The 18,586-nt window shown below is 41.8% G+C and overlaps 1 protein-coding gene across 1 annotated transcript in view; it reads left to right on the top strand.

Annotated features, from left to right (window-relative positions):
* The window catches only part of GOLPH3 (golgi phosphoprotein 3), a 41,997-nt gene extending 35,343 nt beyond the window's left edge, over positions 1–6,654 (top strand). Inside the window, exon 4 of the mRNA XM_084628216.1 lies at positions 4,723–6,654. Within this exon, the coding sequence (XP_084484342.1) occupies positions 4,723–5,147 (425 nt within the window). The 3' untranslated portion in view covers positions 5,148–6,654. The remainder of the gene's footprint in view (positions 1–4,722) is intronic.
* Positions 6,655–18,586: the final 11,932 nt, after the last annotated feature.

The raw sequence follows: 18,586 nt of genomic DNA, 5'->3' as shown, positions 1-18,586 counted from the left end.
TTCTTAACTATAGTTTCATCCAATTTGCGTTGTACTGAAGTTAGGCTTACTGGCCTGCAATTGCCAGAATTGCCTCTGGGGCCTTTTTTAAAAGTTGGCATTACATTAGCTATCCTCCAGTCATCTGGTACAGAGGCTGATTTAAATGATAGGCTACATACTACAATTAATTGTGCTGCAATTTTATATCTTAGTTCCTTCGGAACTCAAGTAAATAGCATTTGGTCCTGGATACTTATTACTGTTTAACTTACCAGTTTGCTCCAAAATCTCCTCTATTGACACCTTGTTCTGGAACAGTTCCTCAGATTTGTTACCTAAAAAGAATGGCTTATGTGTGAGAATCTCCCTCCCATCCTCTGCAGTGAAGACCCATGCAAAGAATTCATTTAGCTTCTCCACAAGGGCCTTGTCTTCCTTGAATGTTCCTTTAGCACCTTGATCGTCCAGTGGCTATATTGATTGTTTGGCAGGCTTTCTGTTTCTGGTGTATTTATCTTTTCTTTTGCTGTTAGTTTTTTTTTTTTCTTTTGCTAGTTGCTTTTCAGACTTGTTTTTGGCCTGCCTTATTATACTTCTACACTTGACTTTCCAGAGTTTATGCTTCTTTGTATTTTCCTCTGTAAGATTTGACTTCCAATTTTAAAAGGATATATTTTTGCCTCTAACTGCCTCTTTTTTATGCTGTTTAGTCACACTGGCAGTTTTTTGGTCCTCTTACTGTTTTTTATATTTGAGGTATGCATTTCTTTTGAGCCTCTATTGTGGTGTTTTTAACTAGTTTCATGCAGCTTGCAGGCATTTTACTCTTGTGACTTTTCTTTCATTTCCGTTTAACTAGGTTCCTCGTATTTGTGTAGTTCCCCTTTTTGAGGTTAAATGCTATTGTGGTGGATTTCTTTCCTTCCTCCTCCCCCCCAGAAAGATATTAAATTTAATTACATTATGGCTGCTTTTACTAAGCAGGTCAGCTCTATTCACCTCTTGAACCAGATCCTGTGTGCCACTTAGGACTAAAAAAGCTTTCTTGTTTTTTCAGCTCCCAACTAGTTTCTCAATTTTGAATGAAATAGTCCACACGAAGAAAATATTCTCTTTGCACCAGCTGCTAGCAAACTAAAATCAAAAGTAATTAAGGCAAAAGGTTCTCTGCACAGCAGAAACTAAAAGTACTTGCTTACATTTGTAAAAATGTAAATGCCAGCATTTGCTCCATTATAAAGACTGAAAATAATATAGATACTTAATGTAATACATAATGCTGTGACATATTTATAAAACTTGAGTTGACCTCAAATATGGTTTTCCTCCTGATGCTATATATAAATTAAAAAATCAGCACCCTCCAACTCATTAAAATTTGAGGAGGGCCCATTGATGCAGCATATTTTATTTATTTATTTTAATTATTTGACAAGATTATAGTAAAATTATGCCTTAACATAAATTGTCATAATTTCAGTTGAATTTTAAACAAGTTTATGTTAAACAAAAATGTATCTGATTTTTAAAAATCATCATTTTTATCCATCCTGTTTGTCTCTCTTACTTCACCCAGAATGCAAATGAAATGCAGCTACTCTTAAATGGATTGCAGCTGTTGTTGAACAATACAGAGCAACACGATGCAGTTTAGAAAAGAGAGTGAAGAAAACTACCATGTTCAGTGGAAACTACAATGTGACTTCAGGACAGGCAGAATGAAGTTAGAGGGCTAAAAATCAATAGATTAGATTTTTAGATTTAGAATTTTTTCCCCTTGTGTGTAGCACAAATAACTCAGATCAATATTTAAATTAGAGAGGAGTCTCATTCCCTCCTTCCCTCCCTCCCTCTTCACTGATTCACTTTTTCTCTCACTTCATTTCCTACTTCACATTCATTATCACTCCTCTCCCTCTCACATTAATTCATGCATAGTGAAAGAAAGAGAGGAGACGGGAAAGAACAGTTTTATGGTTAGTGGGAATTCTGGTTAACAGCCCCCTAATCTTGCAAATATTTCTACAGGTTGTAAAGGCATTTGCTTTTCTTATCCAAAATACCTCATTCATATTTGCACACTGCCCCTTTCCCCATGCTGAGCATACTAGGCCAGTACTGATTCAAAGGTCATGTAATGTGTCCTTTAAGGCCTCATCAATATTTTGACCTGGTTTGACCCTTCTGAGCATTGAGTTCTGAAGAGATCACAGCCTAAGGTGGATATGCCTGAAAGCTAGATCAGTCCTCTTTACACTCTATTATTTGGTGGCTGGTTTTGGGGTAGGATTTCGGAATCCTTGGTTTAGAGAACTAATTTTTGAAGAACAATACTTGGATTTTTAAATAGACTTCACAACCACACAGTTTTTGTTTTTTAGTATTTTGGCTGAAGACTTTTCCTGGGGAAAAGCCACTCTTACCTTAAATTAGTGCAGTATAATGTAAGTGAGGGAGAAAGGAATATTCTATTTAAGAGGGTTGCTTACGTGACATCTTTCAGAGCCATCATGGATGTGCAAATTGGGCCATTTTAAGGCAACTTTTATCAAGCAGGTGTGATTCCTAAGTTGATCCCTAGGGAAAGCAGCCTATAGAACATGCAAACTTGTGTCAGAACATCCACTGTTTCTGAAAATACAACAACCACGTCTAAATCTCTAGTAGTGCAGTTCCATGTAGTTTAGAGGCTTGGACACAAGGTGTCACCAAACTACTCATTTTATTAGCACCAACGATCTACATCTGAGTAGTACAAACACCTAAAAAAGCAAGGAAACAATTAGCTAATATTCCCTACTTACTTTCTCTTAATGTGATCCATTATTTAGGCACAAAGAAAAGGAGTACTTGTGGCACCTTAGAGACTAACCAATTTATTTGAGCATAAGCTTTCGTGAGCTACAGCTCACTTCATCGGATGCATACCGTGGAAACTGCAGCAGACTTTATATATACACAGAGAATATGAAACAATACCTCCTCCCACCCCACTCTCCTGCTGGTAATAGCTTATCTAAAGTGATCATCAGGTGGGCCATTTCCAGCACAAATCCAGGGTGGAGGGTGAGAAAACCTGGATTTGTGCTGGAAATGGCCCACCTGATGATCACTTTAGATAAGCTATTACCAGCAGGAGAGTGGGGTGGGAGGAGGTATTGTTTCATATTCTCTGTGTATATATAAAGTCTGCTGCAGTTTCCACGGTATGCATCCGATGAAGTGAGCTGTAGCTCACGAAAGCTTATGCTCAAATAAATTGGTTAGTCTCTAAGGTGCCACAAGTCCTCCTTTTCTTTTTGCGAATACAGACTAACACGGCTGTTACTCTGAAACCTGTCATTATTTAGGCACAGTTTCAGGACCCACCGGAGGAAACCGCATTGAATCAGGCAGGGCTTGTAGAGAGCCCTGTGTCGTTCACTTGGCAGTAATGTGCGCGCGTAAGGAGTCATAAGTTCACAGGATCTTTGAGTCACACTGCAAAACTTTACAGTCAGTTTTTGATGACATTTGTAACTTACTGTATATACATGTGCAGCACACTCTGCGTTTCCTTGAAATGTTCTGAAGGAATTACGCCCGCTACAATTTAAACATTTTTATTGTATATATGGAAGATGGCATTTTCAAAGGCCTGTAACTTGCCAAATCGGAACATTTGTCACAGAAATGTACGAAAGCCCTTATGAAGAAGAGCCATCTCCATGCCAAATTTTAACTTTCATCTCCTTGCCGGCTTTTCAAAAAGATTTTTTTTTTATATGAGGGAAACTTTTGTTTGTTTGTTTGTTTGGGGTCTTTTTTCTTTTTCTTTTCTTTCTGAAAAAAATCAACTTCAACAGACGAGATTTCAGCCCACAAGATGAAAGCTTAAGCAGATTACAGGTGACTAAAAACAAGAGTTAAATTGAAATGTTTTGTCAATCTTAGCTATAGCAGTAGCCATTGCTATAATACTCTGCACTTATTCACATGGTTTTACCCCAAGATTTTAAAAAGTATTTTACTTAACCTTAAATATTTTTTCTTCTCCTTTAACAGTGTGTTTGGAAATGCCTTTCCTTATTTCATGTAAACATCATAGCTTTCTTCAGGCACTATGAGAAGACATATAGTAGAGGGTGGATGGTCGCCTTTATCTCAGATTTGTCTATAAAAAGGAAATGAGTATAAAGCTAACCAGATAAAGCAATGAGAAGGATATCTGGAATAAGAATCAGCATTAGCATAACTTTGTGGCACAAAGAATGGCAGTTGCTGAAAATGACAGTTTCCCAGCCTTTTCAAGTGGCCGTGCTGAAAATGGACAACTGGGAAAGATTGGAGAGACATTTTCTTCATTAAGAATTATTTTTATTCATTGTTTTCCTCTGTCTGTTCTCCACTTTCCATGGTTTTCTTACATACATAAGTGATGACCAATATATAGTTGTAACAAAGTCATCACTTAGCTTGCATTTCACCTTCAGCAGAGTGCAAACAAACCAGCTATATGTTTTATGTAAGTTTGAGTGCCCTGAAGTTGTTCAGAGAGGCACTCGTATGTTCCACTTGTCTAAGCCTGGCCAAAGGTTAGAAGAGAGCTGCCAGTAGTATGGCATCTTTCTGCACGAAGTCGCTATATTAATTGGAGCCTTTATTTCTGCACTACAGAAAAAAAGGAAACACTTATCCTTGTTAATAGTCAAGGTAGGAGCTAAACCTTGATTAACTGATTTTTTTTTAAATCTTTTTTAGGTGAGACATGGAATCCATTAAAATTGCACTACCAGTTACGAAATGTGCGTGAACGATTAGCTAAAAACCTAGTGGAAAAAGGTGTATTGACGACAGAGAAACAGAACTTCCTTCTTTTTGACATGACTACCCACCCTCTCACCAACAACAATATAAAACAGCGCCTCATCAAGAAAGTTCAAGAAGCAGTTCTTGACAAATGGGTGAATGACCCTCACCGCATGGACAAGCGCTTGCTGGCTCTCATTTACTTAGCCCATGCTTCAGATGTCCTTGAGAACGCTTTTGCCCCTCTACTGGATGAGCAGTATGATTTAGCCACAAAGAGAGTGCGGCAGCTTCTGGATTTAGACCCTGAAGTTGAATGTCTGAAGGCCAACACAAATGAGGTCCTGTGGGCTGTTGTAGCCGCCTTCACAAAATAACTGCGATCAGATTGAAGTGTTCTTCTTCATGTAAAGCAGTTGTTTCTCTTCTATTGACTATTCATGTTTTCTGTAATTTGTACCTTCTCACATGATGAATCAGCCTTGTTTCACAGGAATGATAGGTGGTGTATTCTCTCTCCCTTTGTGTATCTGTATATGGATTCTGCTGGTACAAGAGGCTTTCCTGTTTAAAAAAAGTTTTGCTGCCATATTGGCATTCCATTCCCTATTAAATTACAGTTCCCTGAAATTCTTAGTTTAATCCATTTTTCACTCTTTGGTTGCTGGAATGGTTTAACTTGGAAAGCACCTCAAGGAAGAAATGTGCATGCGCTATTGGATCACCAAGTCTCGGGGTTGATGCAGATGTGTACACGCGTCAGTAGCATTCTGCCATGCAGTTCACAAAAGGCCTTTTAAATCACCAAAGTTAAATATTGAAGTGTCTAACAGGACATTTTATATATAGACATTGGTTCAAATGTGCTTAACAAAATTATTTTAAAATTAGACTATCCATTAAATATCTCCGTAAATAGTTAATGTAAAATGTCCCATAAGTTTTACCTCTCATGTAAATCTCTTGTGTACTTACATTTTGTTATATTACAACTCTGAATTACGAGGCTAGTGTAGAAAGGTCCAGTTGTTTCACAAACCAGTTTTGGGATGGAATACATTCCATTATAGTCTGTATATAGTTTGAATTGTATATTAACAGCCCCCCATCTTTGTATTTTGCAAGATTTAATTAGTTGTACACCTGTGCCCCTTACTTGTTTTCAGCCATTGCCATTGGAGGGAAAGATGGGCCTCTTATAAAGAGCTTGTGTGTGAACTCTGTGTGTTCCCAATGTCTGTGGAGTTGTACCATCCAGGTACAACTCAGCCTACGCATCGCCTTTTATAACGTTTGATGTATGGAAAGGAGACCACTGCTGTCATTGTTTATATTATTTCTGTATGAAAGAGGCTTGTGACCCGTACAGTTCTTGAGTGCAGTTTTTAATTCTGTTCACAAGTTAATGTTTGTCTCTTAAATGTCATAATCTGCTTACACTTAAAAAAATCAAATGTCAAACCTAGGAGGTCTTGCATGTAAATTGTTAGCAAGTAATGACTACAGTTCAGATGAGTAAGATTTCTGTAATGGGAAGCTCTACTACGTTCATTATTTTATATACAATTATGTTGATAGGCACAATGTAAAAAATATAAACTTTGGCTTTTAAAAGTTTATTACCTCTTTACCGCTGCTTGTTATCTGCCACTGGTTTCACAGTGTAAATATTATGCATTGAGCAAATTAAACATTTTTTTTCTCTCATAACATGCATACTAATAGTGGGGCTTACAGGTGTTTAGAATCTTTTTGGTTAACATTCAGAGCAAAAATACTGAGTGGTGTATAACTGTAGAGTTGAAGTTTAAGGGATCCCTAATCTGTATACTAGCTTTTTACCTACAGTAAATAAACTATGATCTTGAAAGTGCCTGAAACAGAGCAAGCATGTCATTTGTGTTTTGTGTTAACTAGAAAAATCTTATTTTGAGTTGATATCCCTTTTATTGGAAGGAGATTGTTTTTACATTGTGAATGAAATATTGAATGGTTGTTATAGCCAGTGTTAGTGTCTCATGTGTCCTGCAGATTTGGGTGACTGGTATGAGACAATCTAAAGCTGGGTAATAGAATGCAGTTGTATGTGTCACTGGTAGACCTCTCAAAGTGGAAGAGCACTGCTTTTCAGCCTAGCCTTAACTGGGCCCCCAGTTTTACACCCACAGTTTACTTTTGATCACTGATATTGTGGTTGATTTTCAGGTACAATCAGGTAATTAAATCTAAATGACCTCAATTCTCTGCATTTATAATTTGTAGGAAATGAATTGAGCCTGGTGTTTCAAAATACAGCCCTGAACGTTTAATAATGCTTGCAGCTCGTAAGAGCTGTTATTTAGAGAATTCTGTAGTATTTAAAACATGCTGTAAGATGTTTCAAACTCAGAATGTCTTACACAGGTCAGTGTAACCAAAACAAAACTGATGTAAATACATACTTTAAGGAGATTTATACACAGTGGGTAAGGTCGGGAGAGAGCATGGATTTAAAAATCACACTTCTGTCAACTTGTAAGATCACTGTAAGTGAGAAACAAAATTTACTCTTTCAGTTTTTTTGCATTTAATTGACAGCACTTTGTCCATAGTCAGTTTCACTGTCTCTGTTCTGTCCTGTTCTCCCCATGCCCTCCCCCACCCAAAACATTTAGTCAATTTCCTCTGTATTTCTTATAGGGAAAAAAAGCAATTGCAAAACCACAAAAATAGCAGGAATATTCAGGAACAAGTGTAGTGCCTAAAACTAATTCTAATCAGTTTTCCAAAAATAAGGCAAGTTTCAGGTTGACAATCTCCCTTTAAATATCTTTTCTGGCATCACTTACATCTTCATTCTGTGGCTGTTTCCCTGCTCTGGTTTTGCTCTCCTGCCCTAATATGGAAGTAAAGCCAATTTTTCTCTTGTAGAAAGAAGTGCAATAATGTGTCCATACACAAGGCAACTGGTAAGGTGATAAGAAAAATTGGTCAGCCGCATTTTATTTTCCTGTCTCATCCAAATGCTTTAGGAATAGCTCTGTGATATGTCTGATACAATCAAGTTGCAGGGATTTTCCCTAATCTGAGTTTTTACAGTGAAGATAAGGTGCTGCATTACAGGACTGGCTTTTCGAACATTCTTGCCTTCACCACTGTTTCAGAAAGATTTCTAGTTGGGGAAATTTAAAATATTCACCATGCTAAAAGAGATCACCTAGCTATTCTATATAGCTTCTTACACAGCTCTCATCTTACACTAGTGAGAACTGCAGCTCACTTTATGCCAGACTGGAGACCTGTTTTGGAACAGCTTTGGCTGCTGCATGTCCCCAGACTGGCTAGGACCTACCTGATGATCAGCTTATTTTGAGGGCTGTAGTATTTCACATCACTAACACTGATAACTTCAGAGATGCTAAATAGCATTGAGTGTTTATTCTCTACAACAAACTTACTGGTTGGTTATGTGAAAAATAAATCTAGGTGATAAATTCAGACCTCATATCTTCTCATCAGCCTTTGAAATTAAAGGATTTACACACTAAGAAGGTTTCCAGCTTGTAAAGGCCCAGGGGTGCGTTATTTATATTCAGAGTCCCAAATTCAGTCCCGCTCACAGAAAACACATTGGGTCATAAACCCTTTTTGCAGGAGAAATAGGTGTGAAAACATGAGCAACTCAGCTGCCATTTGCTTTTGGGGACCGAATTTGTGCTGCCTTCACCTGAAAGCAGACCAGTTCAGTGTACATGACATGTTGCCTTTGCTAACAAATTAGGGGAATTCTGTAGTTTGAGCTACATACATAGATGTTGGGAAAAAGAAAATCTCCAAGCGTGGTGCATGACCATAAACATAAAAACCTTTAATTTCAAAAGCTCATAAGAAGATACCAGGATATATTTTTCTACATGAACTTTCATCAGTCCACTGAGTTCCCAGTATTTCTGTTAAGGTGTCCCTGTTTACCCTGGGCTGGGAACAGGATTTAAAGAGCAATGTTAAAACTACCAGCTGAATTAGTTTCTAACAGTTTGGCCAGCCAGATCATATTACAGCTCATGTGTTGTAGCCTAAGTTCCTATCTGGCACGTGGAGACCCAGTGTTGCTCCAAAAAATGACAGGTTTCAGAGTAACAGCCGTGTTAGTCTGTATTCGCAAAAAGAAAAGGAGTACTTGTGGCACCTTAGAGACTAACCAATTTATTAGAGCATAAGCTTTCGTGAGCTACAGCTCACTTCATCAGATGCATATCGTGGAAACTGCAGCAGACTTTATATATACACAGAGAATATGAAACAATACCTCCTCCCACCCCACTGTCCTGCTGGTAATAGCTTATCTAAAGTGATCATCAGGTGGGCCATTTCCAGCACAAATCCAGGTTTTCTCACCCTCCACCCCCCCACACAAATTCACTCTCCTGCTGGTGATAGCCCATCCAAAGTGACAACTCTTTACACAATGTGCATGACAATCAAGTTGGGCTATTTCCTGCACAAATCCAGATTTTCTAACATCCCCCCCACCCCCATACACACACAAACTCACTCTCCTGCTGGTAATAGCTCATCCAAACTGACCACTCTTCGAGTTTAAATCCAAGTTAAACCAGAACATCTGGGGGTGGGGGGGGTAGGAAAAAACAAGAGGAAATAGGCTACCTTGCATAATGACTTAGCCACTCCCAGTCTCTATTTAAGCCTAAATTAATAGTATCCAATTTGCAAATGAATTCCAATTCAGCAGTTTCTCGCTGGAGTCTGGATTTGAAGTTTTTTTGTTTTAAGATAGCGACCTTCATGTCTGTGATTGCGTGACCAGAGAGATTGAAGTGTTCTCCGACTGGTTTATGAATGTTATAATTCTTGACATCTGATTTGTGTCCATTTATTCTTTTACATAGAGACTGTCCAGTTTGACCAATGTACATGGCAGAGGGGCATTGCTGGCACATGATGGCATATATCACATTGGTGGATGTGCAGGTGAACGAGCCTCTGATAGTGTGGCTGATGTTATTAGGCCCTGTGATGGTGTCCCCTGAATAGATATGTGGGCACAATTGGCAACGGGCTTTGTTGCAAGGATAAGTTCCTGGGTTAGTGGTTCTGTTGTGTGGTATGTGGTTGTTGGTGAGTATTTGCTTCAGGTTGTGGGGCTGTCTGTAGGCAAGGACTGGCCTGTCTCCCAAGATTTGTGAGAGTGTTGGGTCATCCTTTAGGATAGGTTGTAGATCCTTAATAATGCGTTGGAGGGGTTTTAGTTGGGGCTGAAGGTGACGGCTAGTGGCGTTCTGTTATTTTCTTTGTTAGGCCTGTCCTGTAGTAGGTAACTTCTGGGAACTCTTCTGGCTCTATCAGCCCGTTGCCAATTGTGCCCACATATCTATTCAGGGGACACCATCACAGGGCCTAATAACAGCAGCCACACTATCAGAGGCTCATTCACCTGCACATCCACCAATGTGATATATGCCATCATGTGCCAGCAATGCCCCTCTGCCATGTACATTGGTCAAACTGGACAGTCTCTATGTAAAAGAATAAATGGACACAAATCAGATGTCAAGAATTATAACATTCATAAACCAGTCGGAGAACACTTCAATCTCTCTGGTCACGCAATCACAGACATGAAGGTCGCTATCTTAAAACAAAAAAACTTCAAATCCAGACTCCAGCGAGAAACTGCTGAATTGGAATTCATTTGCAAATTGGATACTATTAATTTAGGCTTAAATAGAGACTGGGAGTGGCTAAGTCATTATGCAAGGTAGCCTATTTCCTCTTGTTTTTTCCTACCCCCCCCCCCCCAGATGTTCTGGTTTAACTTGGATTTAAACTCGAAGAGTGGTCAGTTTGGATGAGCTATTACCAGCAGGAGAGTGAGTTTGTGTGTGTATGGGGGTGGGGGGATGTGAGAAAACCTGGATTTGTGCAGGAAATAGCCCAACTTGATTGTCATGCACATTGTGTAAAGAGTTGTCACTTTGGATGGGCTATCACCAGCAGGAGAGTGAATTTGTGTGGGGGGGTGGAGGGTGAGAAAACCTGGATTTGTGCTGGAAATGGCCCACCTGATGATCACTTTAGATAAGCTATTACCAGCAGGACAGTGGGGTGGGAGGAGGTATTGTTTCATATTCTCTGTGTATATATAAAGTCTGCTGCAGTTTCCACGATATGCATCTGATGAAGTGAGCTGTAGCTCACGAAAGCTTATGCTCTAATAAATTGGTTAGTCTCTAAGGTGCCACAAGTACTCCTTTTCTTTTTTCCAAAAAATAAGTTCATCTATGCTGTATCATTATGATTCAGTACAGTAGTTTGATTCATCAGGAAATTGGACACTTTCCAACTGTGTTAGCAATTTGGAAGCAAGCAAATTTTCATTCTTTCCCCTTGGCACATAATGGGTAGCTGTGCTGGAAAGGAAGGGAAAATCTTTGGGTGTGGGAGAAAGGCTGCATAAGAACCAGAGTGGTCTCTGCCCCTGTGCTTGGGCCCTGACCCGTCCCACACTAAAGGAAGCAGCTAGGCCAAGTACTCTGCTAGAAGAGGCTGGAGAGAAGGGAGGACTTCCCAGCAAAGAGTCCAGAGCCGAAGAAATGGCTGGCTGCATGGAACAGGTGAGTGAGAGGAGAAGGCTGGTATCTGGGTTGGTGGGGTGAAGAGCAGGCTCTTTTTGGCGAGGGAAGAAACAGTGGTGAAATGGCAGTGGTGGTTGGTTTTGCTTCTTCATACCATTTCCAGCCCTTCTTTTCTGTCTGTCTCTCTCCCTCACGCTTCCTATACCTTCATACTGCGCACAATCTGACTCTTCTTTCCTGTTGCCTCCCAGATCTGACTTCCACTCCTGGCCATCTCCAGTTCTGCTCATTCTCATACCCATATTCTAAGCAAATTCAATTTACGTGTTGACCTGCATTGTCCTTCATTGTTTTATAGCTCCAGAATTGCTCATGTTCATGCTCTTGTGACCAGGCTCTTTCAATACTGTTCCCTCTCTGGTAAGCTCTACCTCAGTCTGCCCTGTCTGATGCGCACCACTTCCCTTTCAGTGTCTCATTCTCCTCTACCCATTTCCCATTACTCACTGCTCGGATTTCTCAGCCGATCAACCTCTGAGTTCTTTGCTGTTCTCAGCCACCTCATCTCTTCCTTTTCTCTGACACCAAGGTTTTACTTCAACTCTTCGCTCGCTTATCCTTGAGTATCCAATGTTTTGTCTCCACCGGTCTCCAGCCTTGGTTCTCTTCTTAATTATCTCTAATCCTGTTCTGACACTCCAACCATCCCTCCTCCCCTTCAGATCTTGCTTTAAAACCCCTTCTTTCACCTTGCTTTCTACGATTGACTTGCAGCACATTGTTCTACTCAGTCCGTTCCTCTTCCTCATTCTCTACTCAGCAACAGCAAACTTGTAAAATTAACTCATTATATAATGACTGTTGGGTTTGGTTTTTTTAAACAGGATTTATCCTGTGTGTGTCTGTTCTCTACCCTCTTCTGTTTGTTTCTATCTTTATGGTCTGTGTCTATCCTGTGAGGTCTTTGGGGCAGGGATTATGGTGCTATCTACATGTTTAATAATGATAGTATGCAATGTGTGCTCGAGCTGTGGGAAGCTCTGAGATGTCCAGAATGAGCTCATCCTTAGTGAGGACAATTATGCTTGTGTTACAGCCCTGGTGGGGTTCCCCCTAGTGGATGGTCACCTGTTTGCTGTATTGGGCCCAATCTTTTGGATCCCATGTTTTTCCAAGCCCACTGGGTCTGAGTGGAGTTCAAATGGTGTCTCCAGTTCTAGCCTCTCAGGTACACACCCAAGGTACGGAGTCCCTGGGCTGGCATCCCTCCATGGGATGTGGGATGTTGCAGTCTAGCTGCCGCCCCAAGCATCCACTATAGTTTATACACTCTCGTGGGCACTCTGGTTTGTAGTTTAATCTTTTGGGAACATATGGCAGATAAATAAAAAGCACAGGTTTTGCGAAGAAACCTCTCTCTGATAGTAGAGGAGATATACAGATCTATGTAAAAACAGCTACCACCTGAACACAATGCCTGGATCAGAGTCCTCCCCACTCCTGAGAGCCTTTTAGGGAATGGTCTGGGTTCTGGGGGAGAAGAGGACAACAGATCCTTCTATCCTGGGGTGGGCAAACTTTTTGGCCTGAGGGCCACATCAGGCTTCCAAAATTGTATGGAGGGCTGGTTAGGGGAGGTTGTACCTCCCCCAAACAGCCAGCTGTGGCCTGGCCCCTGACCCCTATCTGACCCCCTCCCGCCACTCGCCCCCGATGGGCCCCCTCGAACCCCTGCCCCATCCTCCTTGACTGCCCCTGGACCTCCCACCCCTGACTGTGCCCCAGCACCCCATCCTCCTCTCCTTCCTGACCCCCCCCGGGACCCCTGCCCCATCCAACTACCCCTTCTCCCTGACTGCCCCCAGAACCTCTGCCCCCCACAGCCCCATTCAACCCCCCTGTTCCTGCCCTCTGACTGCCCCGACCCTTATCCACACTCCTGCCCCCTGACCACAGCCCCCTGACCACCCCCCCAAACTCCCCTGCCCAGGGGGGAGGGATAGCTCAGTGGCTTGAGCATTGGCCTGCTAAACCCAGGGTTGTGAGTTCAATCCTTGAGGGGCCATTTAGGGATCTGGGGCAAAAATTGGGGATTGGTCCTGCTTTGAGCAGGGGGTTGGACTAGATGACCTCCTGAGGTCCCTTCCAACATTGATATTCTATGATTCTTACCGCCACCAGCGCTCCAGGACAGGCAGCCGTGCTGCCCAGCTGGAGCCAGCCATGCCACCGCGTAGCACAGAGCACTGGGTCAGGCCACGGCTCTGCACCTGCACTGTCCGGCAAGAGCCCCACCACCCAGAGCATTGTGCTGGCAGCGCAGTGAGCTGAGGCTGCGGGGGAGGGGAACAACAGGGGAGGGGCCAGGGGCTAGCCTTCCGGTCCAGGAGCTCAGGGGCCGGGCAGTAGGGTCTGTTCTGGCCCCTACTCCTCCTGCTTAGCCGCCTGATTCTGATGCTGGTTTGCCCCCTTTGCTAGAAAGCCTGTCCACAAGATGGAAGGGGAAGGTGTAAAAGCCTAAATAGGTAGATTCGCCCCAATCTTCTCCTGCTGCATCCACATGATTTGACACTCACCACGTAACACAGACTCATGGTGACCTCCCCCTACTATTTGAGAATTTATATTAATGTCTAAACAAAAGTGGATCCAGTTTTTTTCCCCTGGAAAATTTTGAGATCCTTGATGTAATTTAGGTTTCATGGACATTTCCAAAAAGATCTTATACAGAGGCTTGGAAGGATACGTTTTTTATCAATAAACTTTGATGTCACCGAACACACACAAACCAATGAAAAAAATATTTCCATCAATGCTACTTTGCCTGTCAGCACTTTTCTTAACTGAAATTTACAGCTTGAGAACTTGTTAGAGTTTGAGTTAAGGCTATTTATTTTGTATATTTTGACATGTGGACACAGTTTGTGTGTTAACTGTTACAAAGCGTTAATTTTTTGAATCTCAGTATCTACTGTCATAAAATAATTGCCTGACCTCTCCATATCTTCCCAGACCTATGAAAATGTAAATTGCTAAAAATTGAAAAAATGCTTAAAAATAGACACTGATATTCATCAAAACTACAAAAAAAGAAAGAAAAAAAAATCCACCAAGCCTACTTATACAGCAGTTTGCGTTATATTTGTCTGTGTTTTGCCCCTAAGAGAGGGGAGTTGGCAGGAGATGGGCAAAGGACTGGTTCTTTCCCAGTCCAGTGTTGGTGCTGCTCTACTTCCTCATGAGAAGGCTGGGAGCCAAGAAACAACCCTAACCAGCATCAGCTTCTTCCATTTCAGATTTCCCTGCCTGGTGAATCCACCTCTCATCAGCTAAGGAGAGCGGGGTGAGGGGACGATTTTAGAGTAGCAGGACTTCCTTGGACACAGGAATGACTGGAAGGAAAGGGGATACTGAGCATCCCTGGTAACTAATACTTGTGCAAATTTGTTTGCATCTATGTTCATGCAGGAGGTGACTTATTTAACTGCTTATAAAAATTTCAGTCATCTAAGTAAATATCACATGACATGAGTGACCAAGTGCACTTAAAGTAATAGAGTGTATGAATACTGTTTCAAAGTGGTAGCCATGTTAGTCTGTATCAGCAAAAAGAACAAGGGGTACTTGTGGCACCTTAGAGACTAACAAATTTATATGAGCATAAGCTTTCGCGAGCTACAGCTCACTTCATCGGATGCATGCAGTGGAAAATTCAGTAGGAAGATATATATATATACACAGAGAACATGAAAAAATGGGTGTTGCCATACCCACTGTAATCAGAGTGATCTATTATCAGCAGGAGAAAAAAACCTTTTGTAGTGATGATCAAGATGGCCCACTTCCAACAGTTGGCAAGAACGTGTGGGGAACAGGGGGAGGGAGTGAAATAAGCATGGGGAAATAGTTTTACTTTGTGTAATGACCCATCCACTCCCAGTCTTTATTCAAGTCTAATTTAATGGTGTCCAGTTTGCAAATTAATTCCAATTCAGCAGTCTCTGGCTGGAGTCTGTTTTTGAAGTTTTTTTTGTTGTAATATTGCGACTTTCAGGTCTGTAATCGAGTGACCAGGGAGATTGAAGTGTTCTCTGACTGGTTTTTGAATGTTATAACTCTTGACATCTGATTTGTGTCCATTTAGTCTTTTACGTAGAGACTGTCCAGTTTGGCCAATGTACATGGCAGAGGGGCATTGCTGGCACATGATGGCATATATCACATTGGTACATGTGCAGGTGAACGAGCCTCTGATAGTGTGGCTGATGTGATTAGGTCCTATGATGGTGTCCCCTGAATAGATATGTGGACAAGCCCAACAAAGTAACAGAATGCCACTAGCCGTCACCTTCAGCCCCCAACTAAAACCTCTCCAGTGCATCATCAAGGATCTACAACGAGAGACTGCTGAATTGGAATTAATTTGCAAACTGGACACCATTAAATTAGGCTTGAATAAAGGTGGGGAGTGGATGGGTCATTACACAAAGTAAAACTATTTCCCCATGCTTATTTCCCCCCCACCCAACACACTCACACACACTGTTCCTCACACCTTCTTGTCAACTGTTGAAAATGGGCCATCCTGATTATCACTACAAAAGCTTTTTTTTCCCTCCTGCTGACAATAGCTCACTTTAATTGATCACTCGTTATAGTGGGTATGGCAACACTCATTTTTTCATGTTCTCTGTGTGTGTGTATACATATATCTTCCTACTGTATTTTCCACTGCATGCATCTGATGAAGTCGGTTTTAGCTCACGAAAGCTTATGCTCAAATAAATTTGTTAGTCTCGAAGGTGCCACAAGTACTCCTGTTCTTTCTTTTCTTTTTTTTTTTTATGAATACTGTGTGTCCTTGATGCCCGGGCTGCCATTTGTTCAAATCAAACAGCCGTGATATAACTTGCAAAAACACTCACGTTTGGAATAAAGTCTTTGTGGATCATTTGCAAACAGGAAATGGAGCTAAATTCACTTACTGAATGAATTGTTTGCTGCAAGATTTGCCTGATGTAAACAATTAGCTGTTCCCATCTTCTCTTCTGCAAGCTACCCTCGGGTTACTTAACATTTTTCTCTGATCATACCTGTGGCATTCAGTGAAGTAAATCTGGAGTTGCTTCTGTAGTCTCTGCTATGAGAGAGAGAACGCGTTATATATGGTACTTACATGGGTGCATTTGTAATAGCCTCCTACTCTCAAACAATTTTTTTTCCCCTGGAGAAGGAAGGAAAGGGCCCCTTCTGATCATATCAATCTGGCAATGTTGGTTTTTTTCCTGCAATGCTCCAACCATTCAGAGCATAGAAGCCTTACTGTTAAGAAGTCGTTTGGCTGGTGGTCAGGACAATGGCGGCAGTGCAAGGGAGATCTGTGAACTGCGAACAGCAAAGATGCCTGAGGCACATTTTCATCCACCTTATTTGTCAGTGGAGGAGTGAAGAGCAGGTGAAGGAGAGTGCTAAGTGGACCCAATGATTTCAGTCATAATTGAAGTCAATCTTCAGGTGAGGGTTGCCCAGATGGAAGCGGACGAGAAGAGCAGGTTAGTGGCCATTCTACAGTCAGCAGTTCCTTCAGGTGGTGATCATCAGCGGCATGGAGGAGAATTCAGAAGTATGCTGAACATTTGCCCTTTGGATTTATGCTAATGAATGGGGTCTGAGCCTTTCCTGTGTTGCATTCTTTGTTGTACTGTCAAATGACTGCATGCACTCAGCCATGCTCTGCACACACATCTCACGCTCTCGGAACCACTCCGAACTTGCAAATCGGCCACTTAAAGTTTTCAAGAGACTGTACCGAGGCATTACAGCAGGGAAGGTCGTGATGACTGACAGGACTGAGCCTCATCAAGGCTGCCCTTGAATCCTCTCTCCTTGTAGCCTTGCAAAATGCCAGATGTCGAAAGCCCTGCACTATCTTGTCTGCAAGAATAAGCAGGGCTTCCTGCATTCAACGTATGCCACATGGGAATAGATGGAGAGTGCAAGAAAATTGCAAATTTTCCGTTATCAAAGGAGACAGTTGCACAGTGAAGAGATTCATGGCCTGGGCTGTGACTCCTAATTCAGTTGCTTCAATAACTTTTCCAGTGTGTAGGTTAATGAAATGGCAGAGAGTGAGCAAAATGTTCTGCTCTTAGCTTGTGTTCAGTGATGTCCCCTGGGCAGGGCAAATCGGGGCAACCGCTCTAGGCTCCGCACTTTGGGGGTCCTGCAGGCTAGTGTGATTGGCTGGCAAAGTCCGTCCCGAAAGAGACAAATCCGTCACTTCTACCCTGGGTCCTGCATCCCTTTAGGGACAGCCCTGCTCGTGTGTATTGGAGCAGGAAGAACAGTGTCCAGCAAAAAGTTCTGTCCTGTTAGCAGCAGCCAGAATCATACAACTGCAGAAAAATGGTTCAGTTGTTTCAAGGGGACGCTCCAGAAATTGAGTTTAGAGTTCAAATATTCAATCGCTGGCTGCAGCAAAGGACCAGGGTGATGCCATAATAGATTTAAGGATGTGGACCACACCTTGTGCAAGAGAATGTTATTATCATACCAGGCATATTATATAATGCATCATAAGGCTCTTACCTGAATGCTGAGCCCCACACTGCATGCCACACTCGTATATAGTCTAGAGCTTTACTGCTCAAGACAGGTGCCAGATGAATGGTCAACAAGGGTGGTTATGGTGTTGTAGACACAAGTTCACTGAGAAGAGGACTAAGCCCACCAAACTCACTTCAAATAGGCCACTGAAAAACCGACCAATGATGTCAAGTATCAGGGGGTAGCCGTGTTAGTCTGTATCCACAAAAACAACAAGGAGTCTGGTGGCACCTTACAGACTAACAGATTTATTTGAGCATAAGCTTTCGTGGGTAAAAACCTCACTTCTTCAGATGCAGGCCACCACCAGTGTGGGCTAGATTTGAACTGAAGACCTATAGGTGGAAGGAGAGCCCTGTATCCCATGACCAGTGCTCTGATAAGTTTTGTTTCTTGCTACTCCTGTAAACTTTTAGAGGCAAAGAGTTCCATTCATAGTGTTCTGTGACTGCCCTACAGATTTGTTGACTGCAATGAGCCAGTCTTATCCTGAACTGTGGCGTTAAACAAGGAAAAAAGAAGTATCTGTGTGGCTGGGAAAGCATAAACTTGCAGTATATTTCCTGCAAATAAAAGGCCTGCCAAATTTGTGAATCCTCTTTGACATTTTGAGTGAATTCTGCCACTCTCTGCAA

The sequence above is a fragment of the Lepidochelys olivacea genome (assembly GCF_965140295.1).
Source record: "Lepidochelys olivacea isolate rLepOli2 genome assembly, chromosome: 5".
Classification (NCBI taxonomy): domain Eukaryota; kingdom Metazoa; phylum Chordata; order Testudines; family Cheloniidae; genus Lepidochelys; species Lepidochelys olivacea.
The sequence above is the reverse complement of the archived record's forward strand: the minus strand, read 5'-3'. Positions and strand labels throughout refer to the sequence as shown.